Source organism: Aptenodytes patagonicus, chromosome 1 (genome assembly GCF_965638725.1).
Source record: "Aptenodytes patagonicus chromosome 1, bAptPat1.pri.cur, whole genome shotgun sequence".
NCBI classification, from domain to species: Eukaryota; Metazoa; Chordata; class Aves; order Sphenisciformes; family Spheniscidae; genus Aptenodytes; species Aptenodytes patagonicus.
The window spans coordinates 103,244,564-103,266,311 of NC_134949.1; the positions used below are offsets into that span (position 1 = coordinate 103,244,564).

The 21,748-nt window shown below is 44.3% G+C and overlaps 1 protein-coding gene across 4 annotated transcripts in view; it reads right to left on the bottom strand.

Moving 5' to 3' along the window:
- Nucleotides 1–21,572, bottom strand: part of MPZL1 (myelin protein zero like 1) — a 40,130-nt gene extending 18,558 nt beyond the window's left edge. For all 4 annotated transcript variants that reach the window (XM_076351218.1, XM_076351199.1, XM_076351210.1 and 1 more), the window contains exons 1-3: nucleotides 21,467–21,572; nucleotides 4,718–4,878; nucleotides 1,179–1,392 (exon numbers count right to left, since the gene is read on the bottom strand). In XM_076351218.1, coding sequence (XP_076207333.1) covers nucleotides 1,179–1,392; nucleotides 4,718–4,878; nucleotides 21,467–21,566 — 475 coding nt within the window. In that variant the 5' untranslated portion in view covers nucleotides 21,567–21,572. The remainder of the gene's footprint in view (nucleotides 1–1,178; nucleotides 1,393–4,717; nucleotides 4,879–21,466) is intronic.
- Nucleotides 21,573–21,748: the final 176 nt, after the last annotated feature.

Sequence of the window (21,748 nt, forward strand, 5' to 3'; positions counted from 1 at the left end):
CAAACCAGCAGTTGCTTTACTGCTTCTTCATAGAGACAATCAATACATTGTAAGAAAATAAACTGACCCTATTTTACATAGACTTCAAACTTCCAAGAAACAGAAAGTTCTAAGTGATGGCGGGACCTCTGGAGGTCCCATCCAACTCAAACTGCTCTGTGAAGAGAAGAGTTAGATATAAAGAGAAGAGTTAGATATAGACCTTGCCTACATAAGTACATGGAATGACCTCATGAGCAGGGGTACACACCTGTTATAGCAGCAGTATCATTCTAATTAGAGCATACACGTAGGTATCATCCCTAACATATTAAAATCTAATGGAATAGCTGTTTCAGCACTGCCATTTATGAATTCAACATTTATTCTTGTCCTTATTAAATATAAATTTGGAAATCTGATCACTGTAAGAACCATTTCATTGTAGGAACAGTCACACTTTGGCTGACCTCCAGCTTAGCTAGAACAATCTAATGTTTTGGATGGCCAAGGGAAATAAAGAGCCAAAATGACGTATAGAATATGAGTGCTCTTGAACTGTGATCATTGTTACCAAATGCTAACCGGAAGCCTTAAATGACTGCAAGGAGCCAGCCCTTGCAGTTTATAAGGGTCACCATGGATACTATACGAACATCCGAGTAAAAGAGACTGAATGCACATCCAACACAAACACCTTTGCATGGAAGACAGTAGCATTTCACTGCCTGTCAGTACGTGCTCGGGCCAGATTATTACTTTTGTTTTCCAGTATATATACTGGATGGGCTCCAAAAAGAAGAGTCTGCCACTTTCTCTCCTTGCTCCCCAGATTTCAAAAGTCATCCTAACCCTTGATGTAGCATAATACAGAAGAAAATTCATAGGACTTCGAAAGCATAATACAGAAGAAAATTCATAGGACTTTGAAATGAGAAGATGGGTTTTCATCAAGGCTTCCACCAGCTTTTGCTAATACTTGTTAAAAGCATAGGAATTAGTGGGTATAGAGGAAAAGGATATGACATTCAGTTTTTTAAACAGTTGACAGAATATCGGTTCGATTATTAGGACCTGGAAGAAGACAATTAAAAAGATAGTTGTTCCCTCCAGGCTACTCCCCCACTCCCAAGAAAAGTGATATAGACACAGAAGGGGCGGGGGGGAAGGAAAGGAAAAAAATCATATAGGGTGAATACCTTTCTCCACAACTCTAACTCGGATTTCTCCTGGTTTGACAACAATGTCAGGTGGGTTCTTGACATCGCAAATGTAAGTGCCGTTGTCCCGGAACTGCATGTTTGATATACTGATAGAAGCATCTTTCTTGTTAAGATCTCCAGCCCAAGTGATTCTGTCTTTAAATGGTATGTCCTTTCCAGGGTATGGCTTTCCATTAAAGTAATAGAAAAACTGTAGTCAAGGAAAAGAGGATATAAGAACAATCCAATTAGAGATTACAGAGCTACCATGCTTCTCTGACTATTACAGCATCCTCCCAGAATCCACTGTATTATACACAGCTAGTATTTGAGATTTTTTTTTCCTCCTGCCTCACCACTTTAGTCTGGCTTGTTGCCTCTTGATCACATAACCATGCTATGGCTTATGCCTCAATCATACTACCACAACAGACTACATGTTTTGGTTTCCTGTTGGTTTTGTTTTGTGGTTGGATTGTTTGGGGGTTTTTTCCTGTTTTTATGGACACAGGGTTTCGCAGACAAGGAGGTGGGGGAAAGAGAAAAAGGCTGGTAACCTGGGAATAATTAAAGGATAGAACAGTTCTGGATCACAGCCATCTGTCTTTCAGACATAGGAAGCCTTCTGCATCCTAGTAGGAAACGGATACCAAGTTTCCTATCTCGTGTTTTGCTGTGTGTTACTTGCAACTACAGCACAACTAAATTAACATGCAATACCCTCCTTCCCTCCACCCCCAAAAAATTCCCATGAGCAATTTAGAGCATACCTAGCTGTTTTCCAGAAACCTTCACAGTGACTAAATAAAACTGTCTCCCAGTTTTTAGGTGACTAAGTTGCACATTGGCCCTGCACTCCCTAGACATGACCAAAAAATCCTTGAAGAATGAACCTGTTTAGTACAGTCTGAGGAGAAGCTGCGTATTTCCTCGCTATACCTGACCAAAATTGGAATTTACAGCAGTAGAAGCATGTAGACTTCTACAGGACAACTCTGCTTTCAAACATATGGGATGTTTGAACACTGGCCATAACCCTAAGAGGTGGATCAAGACTGTATTGCAGAAGCACATTCACTCTTAATTTCACATTCTGAAAGACAGCAAGACAAACTTAATTCAACCAAGAATCAAACCAAACTCTCCTCAGTTCAGCCTCCAGAGTATGGTTAAAGAAATTTAAGACAATATTCCAGCTTCCTCCTTCTACAGCCTTCTTTATGAAGCAGTCTTTCTGCCACAGAACACTTTCTGCCTCTTTCCATTCAAGTCACCTCCCACCTCTTTTCCTGTTCCTACCCTTGATCTGAGGCTTGCCATGCCAACATTCCCTCTATCAGACCCACACTCTGAGTATAAGGCCTGATCATTTGGCAGCACAAATCTTATCCAGATCAGGTACGTACACATGACCATCTGTTGTGCTGCAGTCAATCTGACACTTATTTGTTGTCTACAGGCTAGCATATATCCAACAAACTATCTCATCTGGTAGGAAGTCTGCTAGAACCCAGTCATCTGTCAACATTTCAGAGGAAATCTGCATCAATCTGCAGCATTTCCAGCTGGATTATAATCTTTAGCACAGAGGCACTGCATTACCACACCCCTGTGCACGGGGGAGTCATCCGACTGGAAGTCTAGAAGGCAAGAGGCAGATTCCTCAGTTCTCTAGGTGTCCTCACCTGGGAGAGGAGAAATCACAAAGTAAAATATGTCCTGAAACACAAGCTAAGTGACTCAAGCCACTCCATGCCTATGATTAAGTGATTTAACATGAGACTTCTTTTGAAACCTAAAGCTGATGGGTTTAGATTGGTTTAAGCCAATTGCGAAACTCCGCTGTCATCAGATGTTTCATTCACGCAGAGATGCCTCTATAACCAGGCATATGGAAGAGGAAGGGGACAAGCAGGGGAAGCTTTCAGTCAACTCAGCCTCACCACATGGCCACGAGATTGCCGGTGGTGTGCCTCTAAAGAGGCACAAGACCATCCTTTTCAGGAGAAGCATGGACTTAGCTCAGCCATAAGCTGATCATGAGATTGATCTTTCAAATTAATGCCCACCAAGCCATGTAATTGACATGACTTGGGTTCATAAAAAAAAAAAAAAAAAAAAAATCTTCCCTCTATACCTCCCCCAGCCCCTCAAAAGAAATGGGGAATTATCATCAGTTCATGCTGGGTCACTTCTGCTCAAAGATAATTTGCTTTTCTCTCAGTTGTGCTGATAACTACATCCAGGTAGAATGTCTAAACTGACTTCACTTCCAAAAAAATATTATGTCCTGAAGTTGTATTTCTACAGTAAGGGGTTTGGACAGTGATGCAGAAAGGGAATGGCAAATCAGGATATATGGTGGATATTTCTATGGGGAGTGGAAAACATACAAACAGATGGCTTCTTTTCACCCATCCTATTCAACATTGGCAGGAAATATGCTCTACTTCCTCAAGCTTTTGCCCAGCTACTGCTTTGGCTTCCCAAAGAGAAACGCTCCCTTTTCAAAACTAAATATTTATTCACTGAGAGTTCAGAAGCTGATTCTTCAGAGCTCTATATATTGAGCAAGATGCTCATACATACTGTTTTGGATCGTCTCTGTTCTGAGCATTGAAGGGCTCCTAGAGTTTAAATGATCTCACCTCTGCAGCAGAGGGAAGGAGACAAACACTATCAGGCTGAGCAACCTGCTGTCCCCACATCTTCCCCGCTGCCCCAGAGTCCCTTGTTCTGCTTCATCTAAATTCACGCTCAGGGCAAGGAATAAGAGGGAAGCAGAAGTGTCAGAAGCTCAGACTCAGATGTGCACAGCTTACGCAACAGAGGAAGAAGACAGCTAACAACCTACCAAAGCCACTTCTTTGAAGGTTCACACCCAAAGGATCTGAGCACACTTGGGCTCAACATACAGGAAATGAGTGATGGCAATTATTATTAGCTTAAGTTGCTTGCTAGTCTTGATTTTTTACTTGTCAAATAACTAAAATATGACGATGTAACTGCTTACTGATTTGAGCAATTCAATTTTGTTCTGAAACCAGGGAGACTGGTCTTATTTTAAACCCTTTCAAATACAGGCTATACAGTACACAAGCAGAAAATAAGCAACAAGCACAACACACAATGTAACACTGTAATAGTGGTAATTCAAATTCTGTGACTGCTATCATTCAGTGCACAGCTCCGCAGCTCATTTCAAGTGCCAGAGGACACAGAACTTAGGAGAAGATTCCTAGACACTCATCTACTTCATGCATACTGCTACCACACCAACACCCCTCTCCTCTGACTAACAAAGTATTAGTATATTTTACAGCTGCTGCACACTCCAGTCTTTGCAGACATCTAGCATATGGCAATACTTTTAAACAACTCTAAAAAAGCCCCCCTAAAATCACAGTGATGGAGACAAGACACATGGAAGGAGGCTCCAATCCATATTTGCTTGCTCCTCAGAACCAACTAGAAGACCTCTGCGTGCTTATCACAGCCTCCCCGCCCAGGTTTGTTCCCCTACAGCCATTCCTTACTGAGATACGAGTTGCAGCTCCCTCTGGCTGAAAACTCCAAGAAACAGATGCTGCGCTGCTGATCACTTCCACAGATGTAAATGTGCATGGAAGCTTTGCGTCTGTCCCATTCTCCACAAATATCTCCTCCGGTGTGTTGACCTCTACTGCTGATACTTTGACTGTATGGGAAAGGTAAAGAGAAGAAAGGAGGAGAACAAACGGCATCAGTGCTGTTTCAAGAATCAGGAAGTTGAAGTGGTAACTGTTCATATCACATTGCCTGTAAGGGGAAAAGATAAGAGACATCAACAACTCCTACATCAAGTGTGTACACAGACATTATATTATACCTGCAATACAAACAAGTATAGAGCAGGCCAGTTCACTTCTCTTTCCTTGTATTATCTGTTACAGGACGTTTTCCATCCACAGATGTTTCCTCTACAACAGTTTGTGGAAGTCAATTCTATAGTGCAAAGGATGAGTTTAAAACTCTTTCCTACTAGCTGCCAGCAGGCATTGTAATAAATAAGCCCCATCGGAGGAAGTAACATCTTGGACCCAGCTATTACTCAGTTTCCTCTCTGCCTCACATCTTGTTTCCCATCTCCAGTTTTTCTCAGCTGTAGGTAGAACAAAAGCTCACCTCCAGAAAGCTGAGGAGTAAACCTCTCTGGCTCCCAGCTATGCCATCTGCTTCTGCTCTCTGGCATGCTTCAAGGTCTTCATGTGTAAATAATCACTCAGCTATAGTTCAGAAGCATGAGAGTAGTTCAATTTTTTCTACCATGAGGCTTATGCATGGTCAAAACAGCAAGCAGACCACAACCACGCCCCAAATTTAAAGTAAGCAAGGTTAATATTGTGCTTGTACTGGTAGTTTTCCTACAGAGTAAGTGAAATTCAGTGTGATTCGGAAAACCTGCTGAACATATTCTTTATCTGGCACCTTTTAAACTGCAAAGACACTATCCCTATCCAGATTTAAGCAAAGATACATCTGTACATTCACTCAAATTTATGTTAAGAAACAAAGCGTGATCTTGTGACATCACAGAAGAATGTCTTTCAGCATTTATGTCACATCCATGTGAAAGCAAAAATCTTGTGAAATCACTGTGGGTGGGTGCGCATGTGACATGTGCCCCCGGTAATTCAAGTAAGTTTTGATTTTTATTAAACCATGGTTTTCAGCATGCAGATGGTACTAGTAGTCTGCTTGTGATCACGTGAGTCTATGTTTCTGGGCTACAATTTCTTAAATTCAGGGGTTTTCCTCACTTATTAGAAGAGGAAAGCAAGCCTTCCTGCTTTTTCAGTATCTTAGCTGATTTATTTCTCAACTTTGAATAAACTAGCTCTTGAAGTAGGCAAACTGAAGAGAAAGATTCCAGTCAAAGACAGTTTAAAAAAAAAAGAGAAAAACCCACCTACGTTAAGTCCTTAAATCATGGGGTTTATGCTTTTAGTCAGTGAGAGCTACCAGCTCAGCAGCCTTCAAAAGTTAGACAGAAAGCTTCTTTCAAGCGATATGACCATCCTAAGGTGTAGATTTGCCATAAACCAGGTTATTTTATCAGAGCTAAAAATTAAGCAAAGCCCATGCTCCATAGAGAATTTTAGAAACCATCTTTTACATATGCAACTTTAAGCCTCGTTCCCCAAGAAAACAAAGCTCACATGAGGTCTGCCACTTCCAGTCTTCCTCCCTCGCCCCAAGACTACCGAGTCTATTGGGCAACTCCAGCTGACCGGCTGCAGCACAGGGCCACCAAACACAGCAGGTAGCGGCAGCTGGCCCTGCAATACAAACCACCTGCAAGCTCTGGAAGCTGTAGTTCAGTCAATGAAATGGCCAAACAATGGAAGGGATGAAAACACCCTGGCCATCTGGGTACACCGAACAATCACTATGTGCATGGCTTTGTAGGAACCGCTGTCTCTCACCCAACAAGCACGGCAAGCCAGGGGATTGCACAGCACATGCCCAGGGGACACGGAATGAGCATGCAAGCACTGCAGGGGTGGGAGAATTAAACATACCAGTTTAATTACAATAACCAAAACCAAAAGAAACCACCATTCATTCGCTTTGCCATTTAGAGTCCATGCTGTTCACTTCTCAAACTCACTAACTCCTCAGTCCTGTCAGGTTATCCCTGATCCCTCAGACTCCCCTGTCATCACTGCTCTCATTTCAAACAAGTGAAAGAAAAACAGCACCCTAAGGGAGGGGGATTTTCATCAAGAGGTTTTATCAGAGCTTCCTTTCTCTTGTATGCACTCTGACTATGGGCCAAAAAATATTCTTTTGTAAAACAATTACCAAATATTTATTTGGAACATACAAAGGCTTCTAGCAATTCAATGAAATGAACTCAGAGCTGCTGTGCTTTATGTATTTTTTCCAGCTAATGGAGTAGAAAAGAAAAAAAACTAAAATCCATTGTTTTGAGTCCAAGCCACAGAACAAGCCTCCCTTTCAAGCATTAAACAAGCAAGACGCTCTCAGCATTTGTGTAGGAGGAACAGAGTCTGCACAGATATTGTCTGCTTGAACTGGTACACAGAACGCCTTGCCGCACACAGGCAGTGGGTAGCGCAGATCTGTTTAATGTAAAGAAGTCACTGTTCTAACTCACTAGCAACCCGTGAGAGAACTGTAGCAAAGCAAAAGAAAAAAAAATCCAACTTCTCCCTACAGTCTGGGAAGGCAGGAACTATGTATTCTTGTACAGATATTTCCAGCAAGTTTAATTTTCATATGTCCTATTGTTGTCTCAACTTCATGTTTTTCTTTGCTCATTCTCTCCCCCTAGCCTAAAAAAAGTCCCTCACTTTATTTGCTCTTTCAGTGTGCACCGCTTCAGAAAAATTTTTCCTGCCTCTGTTGACTTACAGCATGAGACATAAGCTCCTCAAATCTTAACGTGATTGCTTGGAAGTGGTAGAGAGGCCATAACATTTGACATTTGTTCACCCTTAGCCCTCTACTCCCGTACTTTCACTGATATGGTGGCAGTTCCCACTACCTTGAACTCTTTGGCCTCCTCTGCCATTATAAAATCCACATGGATCATCTCCAGCTCTAGCTCTTTTCTTTCTCTTTCCACATTTGCCAGGATTACATCCTTCTTCCAGCTCCTCCATCTATTTAAATACTTCAGTTGGAGAAAGCTGGATTTTGAGTCATACTGCAGTCACACTTACCCATTGCTCCATTCCTCAAGCTTACTCAGCCTTAGCTCCTCCCAAGAGGAAGAAATTTATCACAGGACACTGTCTGAGAGAGATGAGAGTTTTAGGAACGGAAGGTCTGCAAGGTACATAGGGCAAAGATAAACATTTGCTCTTCTCCCATAGTTCCTCCTTGACCCCATCACCCTGTCCAACTGCCCGTAGCCCCAATATTTCCCTCTGAATATCTCTTCTAGCCTTCAATTGCTTTAATTCTTCTTTTCAACAGAAAGATACTTCTATTTTTCTCACCTACCATCAAAATCATTGGGAAAAAACCACCTGTGCCTCTTCAGCCATCTCTTTTTCATCACTAGTGTTGTTGGAGCAGTTTTACTCCAATTACATCAACTCTGACCAGATAAATTTTCATCCCACACACTTCAGTGAAAAGACTCCATCCTCATCTTCCTTCTCAGACAATCCTCCTATTCTTGAAATAGGACACAACACTCATACTCTGACTAACTTACTAATCTTACTACTCTTACTTACTTACTAATCTTTTCTTATTGTTCCCATCATGGATCTTCATTTTTCATCAACGCTCTCTCTATTCGCAGGTCTCTCTTTCCTCAATATCTTGTCTCGGGGATCTTATCTGCAAAACAAGTTCAGCTCCCATCACTGCACTAACTACTCAGATCTGTGTCTCTGCTCAGGATCTGTCTCCTTACGTTCAACGAACAGTGTCAGTCTGACATCTTTGTCAATGCTAAGTTGTCAGCTCACACTAAACGGGACTAAAACAGAGCTCATGTACTCTTAACGTCACCCTTGGAGCAGTCTGGTTACCAGGAACTGCGATACTTACTGGTCTGCTACTGACCATGAATTAACTATAGAAGATGTAGTACTCAACATACGCATGCCCAAAGAAAGCATTATTCATTATACAGCATCGCCACCTAATCAACTTTATTGACTTAATACTGTTTTAACTTACTTGCTGCGAATGAACAAGACTTTCCTAACTCTGAAGGTGTAGCTACCCAGTAGCTTAAGCAGATCTGAAGATGCAGAGCTTCTCGATTTCTTCATAATAATGCCAGCATGTCTGCCAGGTTACACAGAACTAGGGAAAAAGCTACATGTTTTCAGATAGTTCAGCTCTGGCCCAGCTCACAACCCCCAAGCACTGTGCCATCACTGATACTCTTAAGAGTGGCAACGACATACTGCTCTGAAATCACCCCTGCGGAAGAAGCCTTTACAGTTACCAAGCAGCAAAGTATAGGAAGATAAGGTCATTTAGAATTGATAGCAGACAAGCATTCGTAACAACAAGAGTTTCCATCTAGTTAGTTAACCAAATTGTGGTTAACTATTCAGTTTTCAGTGAGATTAAGAGCAGTCAAGTTTACGGTTCTCACCGGAGTAACATGAAAGACTGCAGCATTGCACTGGTAAGTGAATTTAACTGGTATCTTTGAAATGGGGTACACCTTGATCAAAAAACTCGTAGCGAAGATGGCCAGTCACTGTCTACAGCACACTGATGGAAGTCCTCCTCACAGGTGTCCTCTCCGGGACATCTTTGGCCAGGTCAGCTGAGACTCACCAAGTCACATATGCTGGCAACTTAATCTGCACAGAAGACACAGCCTATGTGACTGGCTATCTTACAGGTCAAAGTCTGGATTCTCCCCCTTGTCCGCTACCACTAACTGCTTACATTCAAAGCTATATCCTCGATTAAACACAATAATATACAAATTATGGTCCACTCTCCAGAAACAAGTTACAAGGTCATGAGTTGACATAACAAGGTTACACAGGTGATAGAGATTCACCTATGCATGCCACAGTCATTTAAATGACACCAAGGATCCAAGCACTCGTTCCTGTTTCAGTATTAAGAGACTCTTGCCCCCAACCATGTTATAGCATCGATCTCATCAGACTTTTCAAACCCACATTGTAGTACCTTCTCCTAAACACTGTCCCTCACACTTGGGAGGATCTGCTCAAAAACTGCAAACTTATTTCACTTCCTTCAAGCTCTCTTAAGTGCCTCCAAAACATTTAGTAACAGCATCTATATAAATCCAACAGTGCCTAAGCTGCCAGTGCTGGAGATCAATGCCTACTAAAGCTGAAGTGTTTTTTCCTTGTATCCCCTGGTTGCTTACACTTGTTTCATACTGGTTAAAAAAAAAAAAAAAAAAAATCTTTTGGGCAAGAATTGTTTTTATTCTACATTTTTGTATACAGAAATAGGGCCCCCACTCTGCGAGGCAAAGGTTGAAAATTTGGTTTGGTAGCACATCACAAGGAAATCCTTCCTTGCACTGAAGGTTTACACTAATTAACACACAGCTAATTAAAATTTATTTGTAGACCATAGTCTCCCCTGAGATCTTGGATCCAATGAAAAAGTTCTGTTAATTAAGGCTATGAACACACCAAAATAAACTCGATTCCCCTGGACCCAACTCAGCTTGATCACTAGGAGTCCTAACAAACCAAGAATGCAAACAACTAACACTGTAATCACGGGCATCTTATTTCCACAAGCACAAACACAGCCTAAACAGAAACTTTTATCAGATCACTAAATACTGTATGCTTATAGCTGCTACGGTTCCCATCCTACACTAGGAAAAATGTTACACTCCCTTCCTCTTGAAATGGCTAGTCATTGGTTTATTAATTAATACAAGCAACTTGCTTCGTTTATCTTAAAGATGCCTGGTAATACAGTCATTTATATAATTTATAAATAAAGTCTCTTATGGATGAAAGATTAGGAAATAATCAAAAAGTCTGATGAAAGAAAGATGAGAAGATTCAGACAGGCTGTTACAGGTAACAAGTTGATGACAGAGTTGCAGATCAGGAGAATGGAAAGAAATGCATTCATACAACAGAGTCTGAGCAGTTCACATTTAAAGGTCTCGATAAAACGACAGAAAAGTCAGTGTATCAGTATCTTCACTATGGTTTCCCCACCAGCCCAGAAGTTTCATCAGAAAGAAGGATGTGGGATTTCCTAATGACTAGGGGTCATAAGTCACAAAAACAATATATACTTGTGAAACAGTGCTTTCATTAAAAAATACTCTTACTTAATGTCAAGCATGTTGTGAAACATCAGTCTACTGTTGACATCACTCTCAACTACAGTTGCATGACATTTAGTTCTTTTTCCCACAAAGCACAGTTTCCCCATACAATCAGCATGAAACAACAGCAAGACCCCTACAAAACTTTTCAGAAAACCAGCACAAAGTTATAGTCCCCTACTGCAATTATAGGCACTTATGTCCCCATAGGCCATCATTTCTTCACTGTAGATAAAACAACCTGGTGGAGAAATCCTAGCTTTCATGGTCTTAATATAGACAGGAGTAGACATGCCCAAATTGTTCCTCTGAAACTCCACAAGATCTGTTAAAGCATCCAGATGCTGGATCGAATTTCCATACAAAGAATTCATTGACATCACTTAGCCTTAACATGGAAGTGAAATCCATGCCAGCCATTCCACCAAAACACAAGTATTAAGGAGCCACATACATCAGCGTAACAAAAAATAGACTGACTGACCATCTCCACACCAGAAATCCATCATGGTGTTATCTGGTCTGAAGTCTTATAGACTTCATTATTATGTACTTTACATTATTATGTATTACACTTATTATGTATAGATATAAAAATGCATATATACATATATATTTCTACACATATGTTCTTGCATGTCATTGTGGTGGGTTGACCTTGTCTGGCTGCCAGATGCCCACCCAGCCACTCTCTCACTATCCCTTCCCAGGGACAGGGGGAAAAAATAAGATGAAAATGCTCATGGGTAGAGATAAGGACAGGGAGATCACTTACCAGTTACTGTCCCAGGCAAAACAGACTTGACTTGGGGAAAATGAATTTAATTTATTGCCAATTAAAATAGAGTTGGATGGTGTGAAACAAAGACAAAAACTAAAATACCTTTCCCCCACCCCTTTTTTCCCTCCAGCTCAACTTCATTCCCAACCCCTCTACCTCCTCCCCTCTCCCAGGCAGCCACGGGGAGATGAAGGGTTGTGGTCAGTCCATAACAGCTCCTCGCTCCTCACACCTTTCCCTGCTCCAGCATGGGTTCTTCGCATGAGCTTGCAGTCCTTCAGGAGAACCTACTCCAGCCTGGGGTCATCCACGGGCCAGTGTGGATATCTGCTCCAGCGTGGTCCTCTCCACGTGCTGCAGGGGAATACCTGCTCCACTGTGATCTCTCCCAAAACTTCAGGGGCTGCAGGGGAATCTCTGCCCCAGCGCCTGGAGCACCTTCTCCCCTCCTCCTTCTCTCACCTTGAGGGTTGCAGTGTTGGTCCTCATGCTTTTTTGCCCCTCACTCCTCACTGCCTGTGTGGTGCTTCGTCCTTTCTTAAACATTATCACAGAGGTGCCACCAGCTTGGCTGAGGGGCTCAGCTGTGCCCTGCGGCGGGTCTAGTGGAGCTGGCTGGAACTGGCTGTGGCCGGCACGAGGCAGTCCCAGCCTCTCCTCACAGAGACTGTACCTGCAGCCCACCACCACCAAAACCTTGACATCTACACCCCATACATTCATATATGACACAAAGCAACATCAGCTACAGAAACGATGACTAGACAAAGTCACACCAACCAATCTTGACATCTAAGTTTCAAAGCAACTAAAACTAAATTCTGCTGCCTCAAAGGAGGACGGAAGAGTTTAGTTTCACTCTCAGATGCCAATCACCGGAACAGCTTTTTGCTGCTGCTGCAACAGCTCCCCAGGTTGCCAATCTCATCAAGTAATTCAGACTGCTGAAGGAAAGAGAGCTTCCTGTCTTCAGTAACACAGACGGTCCTGCAGCACCCTAGCAGCTCTATGGAACAGAAAGAAAAGCTGCTGAGACCTAGCCCACAAGTACCTACCACCTCCTGCCGCCTTGCTGCTGGGAACATTCACCCCCTGAGCAGTGACAAGCTCAGAAGAGCATCTGCTAACACAACATTCACTTTCTCTTGGCCTCTTTGCACATTCAGCTAAGCTCTACCTGACTCAACGATGAGGGAAAAAAATAGCATCTTGTCACCCCAAGTGAAAGGAAAACAGTTTCACTGAGAAGCCTTAAGCAGACTGCGGCAAAGCTGTCAAAGCAGTCAACAACATCCATGTATCTCAGCCCTGCATACCTCTATGCACCTACTTTGACAGAACTTAAAGACAAGTCTTCAGAGTCACTAAGCTTTGGTACCACCTTCTGCTCCCACGCTACAGAGTCAGTTTTTCAAGTGGTCTCCTCCACATGACGCAGAGCTACTCATTGTTCTACCAAGGGGCAGCAGAAGAACCTATGCTGAGGTTTACTTCCAAAGCCCATGCTTTTAACCAGAAACGAGGAACAAGCATGAGAAACAGCAAAGAACATCTGAGCTCCCTTGCCAGCCAGGCCACAGATTTCTTGTTCGATCCCGAGGAAATAATTTTACTGGTGTATCACTCTCTCCACCTGGAAAGCATAAAATTGAGATGCTTGTAAAGGTGCCGAGATCCATGAACAAGTAAGCATTATAGTTGCACTGCTTCATGTGCCAATTACAGAGTCAGACATATGTCAGGTTTGGGCAGATGCTTATTTAGTCTCAAGGCCAATAACATCTAGCCCTGTTGTAGTAACTTTTCCTTGGGGATCACAAAACAATACTTCCCTGCCTATGCTGGAGACTGGGACACTAATCAGCAGCTCAGGTACTTTCCAAACCAGACATCATATTTTTCCATTCAACAGCCCTTCAGTGGTTTTCCTTCCATGACCAAGTAAGTTTACAAGTGTTCAAATTCAAGTAAACAATTCTTATTGACAAAGTCAAACCAAAACAGTGAAAAACCCAAAGGGGCAAGTTAAGTAAACCCATTCAAAGTGCAAAGGGTTAACTGGAACAGCTGATGGCAGCTGTTCTACCTCTAATCTTGCAATACTAACATAGGCACTAACAAACACAACAGATAACTCCTTGGGCACAAGGAAAGATTCCAGAGAATGGGAATTAAGATTAAAGAAGGGCTACATGGAACCAGAAGATAAAGAGTACATCTTAGAAGAGTCTCCTTGAAACACACCAGTTTTTTTCCCCACAAAAAAAGGATATCATTAAGCTTGCTTAACTAAAGAACTGAGAGAAGCTGGGTACACATGCTCAACACGTGGCAGAGAGAGTGAAGAAAGCATCCCACCATCACAAACATTTCCTAGAATTACTATAGCAATCCACTAAAACTGTCACAATGTCTACTAAAGAAATTAGAGTATTAAGGATCAGAAGTTGTAGACAAAAAACCCCAAACAAACAACAACAACAAAAAACAAGGTGGGGACAGTAGAGGTGGACACGTCACTGGCTGGAACAAAAGCTCCCCTCTAGGTCAGCACTGGCTATTAGTACTATTTCAAGTGAAACTGTGTTAAAAATACCAGTCACGTTGCCAACTGCTGATGACGTGCAGCATCTTTTTGACAAAATCTAGCATTAGCAGTGTGGAAACTACCAATTTCCAAAACAAACTAGGCAGTAGAATTTAGGATGTGGATACGCAAATTTCACGAGGAGATACAGTGCAAAAGGCTACATATCAAACAGACGTAAGAAGCTGCCCCTTTTTTCCCCTTTTATAATAATCAATCCACAAAGTTGCAACCAACTCAGTGACAACAAATCTATACACACCAAGAAACATTTGCAGAAGACACACTTTGAACCATCCAAGGCATTAGTAGCATGTCAGTAACAGTCACTCCCACCTGCCATCATTCCTGACGTAGCATCACGTCCATCTCTTGCCAAGTATTGATATTTCCACCAGCCTGAAAGGTGAACACAGGGTTTTTTCTTGCATACGGAGGGACCCAATTAAAGCTGTTAAATAAAATCCCATCACTTAACAGAGCAAGGAGATAGAGACAGCTGAAATTAAGTCACCCAGGTTATTACCCTCCTCAGCTAACGGGATACTCAGTCACATGGCCAATCTGTTCTGGTGTGACTAGAGACTTACTTTCAGCAGTTCAAGCAAATCCAAAGCTCTCTGAGGACCAGATCCCTTACTGGTTGGCTCCACCAACTGCTGAACACCTCCAGCCAGCTCTGGCACCTCGCTCACAGCAATCTTACACTTACTTGCAAACCAAACTTGCTAACTTCCTTGCTGAGCAAACTAGCTATAACCTGCAGCAGCGCAACCACAAAACCAAAAGAAAAAGCCCATGCTATGTATTTCAAAGCATTGTTTCACAAGAATTTGTCAGTGGTGGTGCCAATTTAAATAGCTCCCATGCCCATTTATAACATAACGTGATGAATCTGACCAGGAACTAATCCATGTTCAAAACAGCCCTTTTTCCGTTGTTTTCTTTTAAACCAGACCAACACCCTAACCCAGTCCACTGTACACCATATTTGTACAACAATAACTGAGCAAGGTTAGGAAGCACTGAGTAGGAGCTGCTTCAGCTGGCTCTTCCCAGGAACGCTTCTCTTGCGAAGTGTTTATGGCCTCCCTTGTAGCATACTCTACATCACTTCCCCAGTTTACACATACGAGGTCATTTCTAGAGCCATCCCTTTGATTAGAGCAGCACCTTCGTCCACGCCTGTGCTGACTTTGTCAAGCAGCAGGGTATGCAGCATCTCCCTCCACACTGCCATCATCTCAACACCTTCCACACTGAAAGAGTCAAGCAATCCTGTAAGACCTCTATCAGAAAACTTCAAGACATAGTAACCAGTCAGATTTTAAAAATCCTGCTGCACATATGGCTTTATAGAATTAATTACCAAGAGGAAGCCTTGTTCACCGTCTTTCACTTGCATGCATTACAAAAAACAAGTTACTGAAAAGCGTAACAGATGGCTAGCAGCCAGCTGAAGATAAACACCTCCGGCGCTGGCCATTTCACCTACCTGGACTTCACCTGCCCTGATTTACCTCCGCCTCATGAAGTGAAAGTACTTGGGAAAGTGCCACCAGTCACCACCCACACAACTGCTGCACTGCCCAGAGTTTAACCCTCCCTTAAGGATCAGAACCTCGATCTGATTTTAAACACTGAAGGTAGGGCGTAACCACTGTTTCAGGACAAGCTCCCTTAATGTCCCTTAACATCATGTGTGTAAAGCATCAGCAAATGTACCGCAAAGCAGCTTTTTCTGCAGGGCTGGAGGTAAGAGAGTTCGTGAGAACAACTAGCCCTCCTGTTTTCCTTACGCACTTTAAGCCAAAACCTAGCAGCAGCACCAACTGGAAAGTGCCAGATCAGCAGCTAAATAAAAATGCAGGAGCTGAAAGGCACAGTAGCAAACGGGAACAATATACAAGGGTTGTGGGCTAATCCGGTAGGCAGCTCAGCCGCAACCCAGCTGCTCGCTCTCCCCCCTCAGTGGGATGGGGGAATCGGAAGGGTAAAAGTGAGAAAACTCATGGGTTGAGATAAAGACAGTTTAATAGGTGAAGCAAAAGCTTTCATTCACTGCTTCCCATCGGCAGGCAGGTGTTCAGCCATCTCCAGGAAAGCAGGGCTCCATCACGCATAACGGTTACTTGGGAAGACAAACGCCATCACTCCGAACAGTGCCCCTTCCTCCTTCTTCCCCCCCAGCTTTTACTGCTGCGCATGACGTCCTGTGGTCTGGGATATCCCTCTGATCAGCTGGGGTCAGCTGTCCCAGCTGTGTCCCCTCCCAACTCCTCATGCACCCCCAGCCTCCTCACTTGTAGGGCAGGGTGAGAAGCAGAAAAGGCCTTGGCATTGTGTAAGCCAATGTAAAACAAGTAACCAATGTAAAACATTGGTGTGTTATCAAGGCTGTTTTCATCACAAATCCAAAACATAGCACCGTACAAGCTACTATGAAGAAAATTAACTCTATCCCAGCCAAAAAAGAGTACCAATAGTTACTTGATAGAAACATCTTCACTTAAAAAAAAAAAACTGGCTTATTCAGGACAAGTAACAGAATGATCCTGCTACTTTAAAGTTAAAAGAGATGGGGGGGGGGGAAATAAAATAATCAGCGGAACTAGGGGAAATGACCTGGCTATAGGGTCATCCTTCAACCAGCTCAGACAGCAAACAATACTGATGTTGCCCCTGCCTCAAGATGCATACCCATAACATTTGTGCTATGGGTACAGCTTACTGCTAAACCCTAGCCTGAGTAAACGCTTGCTTTTCTAAGTAACTGCTGGTTTGAGATATGAGTAAATCACGGGAGTTAGAGTTCTCCAAGCCTCTTCGCCAGCAGCAAAGCAAGTTCAGAACTTCTTGTCCTCTCCCACCACAGCTTCCTCTTACAAAAGACGTTAGCATCCTCTCCATTGTGCTAATCATTACGTACGGGGTCACACTAACCCAGATCAGCAAAGTAATGAAGATAAATAACCACACCAAAAAAAGAAAGACACAAACCGTAAGGATGTAAATGTTTTCATAGCCAGAGCTTCCAGCTTTCTGATGTATTCCTAGGATATCCTGAGTTAGCATTCAGTAGGGTTTTTTGGGGTTTTTTTTGCATACAAGACTGTTCATTTTGTTAATTTATCAGTTAATTACATGTAGGTGGTAGAAAGAGCCATGTATGCCATACATGATCAAACCATATCACATCATATCACACTTAGAGAACTCTCACTATGGGTGCTAAAAATAAGCTTCAGATAGATGACTTCATGATGACCTATCTAGAACCTCTCTAGCAAAATAATAAATCTTTAGAAACTATTCAGATTAAAATCTTTCAAGTCAAACAGTACAAGATGTCTGCCTTGTAAAACTAGGTTTCATTTCTTTGGTCTTCCATCGAGACTGAAGGTACCCTGTATGGTACACAGGCCATTCACCATCTACTATTATCAGTCAGGGTAAGATTAAGTCCACAGACAGACAGCGGAACTGGTGCTTAACGCAATCAATTGCAATTCATATAACAAGCAAAAGAGCCATGCGCATCGTTATTTACATAGAGGTAGAGGACTGTTGGGTGGCTGGGGTCATGAAGAACCTAGCCATTTTACAAGCTGGCACTAAACCACATTTTATCACCAAAATATTAAGCTACAGTCTTTTCAACATATTCAAGAACTTCTTGCTGCTGCAAGTGAGGAGACCTGAGCAGCAGTCCCACCCTCAACCCAACCAGCAGAGAGAAGAGTTTATCCACCTCATCACCTTTTCCCTTTGCAGAACCTGCTTAGTGCTGCAGGCAAAGAAGTCTTCCTACCTGCAGCATCAGCGGGCTCAGCTTAAAAGAACTAACAGCTTCTGACAGGGTGAATATAGCAACTCTGACTAAACCTGGCACAAACACGAAGTGAGCATTGCAACCCTGACTTACACTGTTATTTTCATGAAACATTTCAAGCAGCTACTGAAATGTGCAGGTAAGCTTAAAGCAGTAATAGGCACTTGAGCTATTTAACAACCCTATACTCCTCTGCTTGTTACTGGCCTGTGTGTATGTGCACGTGTGCACATGTATGTGAATGTGTATAAAAGGGGTAGTAGGAGAAGGAAAAAAAAAAAAAGATCAGGCTTTGTTGGCATCAAAAAGAATAATAGAAATATCAGCAATATTATTTCCGGTAATGTCTAGACATTCTTTAAGACTTTTAGAAGCAATCAGGCACCACCCTCATGTTAAACACAGACACGATATCACTTTAAGTGATACTTACATGGCCTACAAATTCAGGATTGCAAAATAATCCATTTTCTTGATACTCTTGACTAGTTGTTCAAGGCTCACCCACCCATAGAAGAGATTATACCTAGATTAACTACTTATGCCACAAATGTCCACAGGATCACAGACAGTACATTTGACAATGATGCTTCATTCTTACAAGTAAATGAAGCAATTGGGTTTTCAGATGACTGAGCATAAACAAGCAAGATGAACTTCTAATGCAGCATGCAGGTGCACATAAGAAAATAAGCTTAAAACCCGTTATCTGTACTTAGCTGTGAAGTGAGTTACCTGCTTGGCTTGGCAGACTGTGATGTTAAACCAGGCCTGTACAACACAGCCCCCCAAGTAATATTTCTGTCTCGCTGCAGGTTATTGGCCACAGGAAACAGGTCTGCCATCGAGCATACGAAGAGGCAGAAGAGGAGCCACAAGCCACGGCAGCTAAGCTATGCAGCACATTACCCAGCCACACATCACACCCGAGCAACTGAGTGGCAACAGCCCTCTGAAAATGCCACTTCTGCCCTTGCCCTTTTGCTTGGCAGTTTTTGATTTCTGAACCTCTCACTCGATGAAAATCCAGCACGAGGAAAGGGGAACAGAAAGAGGGTCCTTGAAAAACAGCAGGAACTGGAACGACACTTGCAAGCCAAAAGGCAGAGTATTTATTACACAGGACTCCTTACAACCCCAAACTCTAGAGAAGGTCACCTTTTCCCTACCAATCACTAAGCTACTTTGCATACACAAAAGAGGTGAAGAGTCCGCACTCATTTCCCTGCAAAGATGTAAACCTTGTGCCAACTCCACACATGGACAAAAAAAAAAAAAGTGCCTTTTCAAAGCAGACAGGAGGATTAAGGATGTGCAGTATAAGCACAGAGAGAAGCCAACATGGCAATAACTTCTCATTTGGAGTTAGGAAAAAATCAACAGTTGTAGGGATGGGAACAGAAACACAGTTCAACACAGGTAAGATAGTGATTTTAACACCCATTTATTCCTTTAAATTGCAATCTCACTTTTTAGATAGTCTCCACCCTAGGGAGGTCTCTTCCAAAAGAGTATCTTATAGCTTTGCTTGGTTTTAAGATACTGTATTTGGTTACATACCTCAGACCTTGTAGAATGATCTACTACTCCCAGCTACCCGTAGCATTACTTCAGTTGTACCTTTTGTTGTGGTCAGGGGAAATATGCTTCCTTCTTCACTTGTCTCCATATTTATTTTCAAAGAACTTAGTTTTACTGTAAGCTATGTATATATCATATTTACCTACTTAATTCTAAATATTAAGGCTGTCTCTGAAGATGTACAGCAAGCCTTAGCAATCTCTACTTATGTTTATTGCAAAATGCAGTAATCTTAAACAAATCCAATCAATGCTATCTGGAAATGAGAAGTTTTAAGGTTCTTACCACTCAGCACAGTTCCTTATTAAACCTCTTTCCAGATGGACTTAGAGTTTTACACAGTCTTCCAGACATACGAACTGAGAAGGCGCCAGGCTTCTTTAATGATTCCTATTGAAATACTTTGCAAAGTTTTACCCACTAAGCAAGTATTGCCAACCAAAAATATCTTCAGGTGCCATACCATCATTGTCCACGCCTAGTATCTACACACACTGAGCTACCTTGGGAAATGTGTGTGATCTTTTCATTTCATCTCGATACGTGAAACGTAGAACCCTTTGCCCTGTAAGAATAGAAGCCACAGCGAAGTTAAGCACTACCCTTGCCATTTCTACCGCTCCATAGCCTTGTACTTATTCTCCATCTATATGAGTCATAAGCACTTCATTTTGGCTGGTGCAATTACTTCTCCACCCAAATACTTCACCGCTGACCAAATCAAAGGTGTCTTCTAAGTCATTCACCACAACTCCAGCATCCCCACTTGCCGGTCACCTCCACGCCGCGCTGTGCCCTTCCTCAACAAAGACGACTCGCGTCCTCTGACTTAATAACCAACGGAGAAATAACTGGCAAGCGCTGCAACGGGGCCGCCACGCATCACGCCCGTGGCGCCCGTGGCATCGCCGGGCCCTGGCCGGGTCGGCGCTCTCGGAAGCGCAGGGTGCGGCGGGGCTTTGCCCCAAGGCAGGCCTCGGTACGGCCCGCGGGGGAGGCACACCTCCCCTCCCTCCCCTTCCCCCGGGGACAGGGCTCCTTGTCCCTCACGAACCCGGGCGGCCACGGCGCGCCCGGGCACACCGCCTGTCCCGCGTGGGCCAGGCCCGCTGCCGGCGCTCTGGGAGGGGAGCGAGCAGGCTCCCACAGCCACACGGGAAACGCACCCACGACGCCGGTCCGAGCCCCGCCAACTGAGGCGGAGGGGGCCGATTTTGAACCGGCTGGGCCGGGAACGGCAAAGCCGTACCCTGCCCGCGAAATCGCCCGCCCTCCGTTCCGTTAACCCGGCGACGACGATCGGGAACGGCATTTAAAGGGACGAACCGGCTGGACCCAGGGCGCGGGTCACCTCCCCGGGAGGCCTCATCCCCCGAGCGGCACCCTCCGCGAGGGGCGAGGTACGGGCCGGGGAAGGGCCGCCCCGCCTCCGCCCGCCTCACCCCCGAAGGCCCGGCGGCGCCTCCACGTGCCGGGCCGGCCCCTCTCTCCCGAGCGCGGATCGGCGCGGGCGGCCCCCGCCGGACCCGACGCAGGCCGATGAGCCCAGCCCGCCGCCGCCTGCGGGTCGGGTTGGGTCCGGTCGGGTCGGGCGGCTTCCCCCGCCGCATCAAGATCCGCCCGGGCTACGAGCGCAGCCCTGCGGGGACAAGCGGCAGCGGCCGTCCCGCACTCACTCACTCACCGGCGGTCAGGGCGGCGGCGGCCAGCAGCCACGCCGAGCAGGGGAGCCGCGCGGGAGCGGCGGCCACCGGGCGCCCCGCAGTGCCTCCGGCCGCTGCCATCTTCCTGCCGCCACCTCCCCGCGCCCCCATTGTCCGCCCCCGGCCGCGGGCCCGCCCCCCTGCGCCCCGCAGCCCCCTTCCCTCGCCGGGATAGGGCCTCGCCGCTGTCACTCGCACACACCTCTGCGTCCCCCTCGCCCCCGCCCCGGCGCTGCCCCGCTCCTCCCCGAGGATTGGCCAGG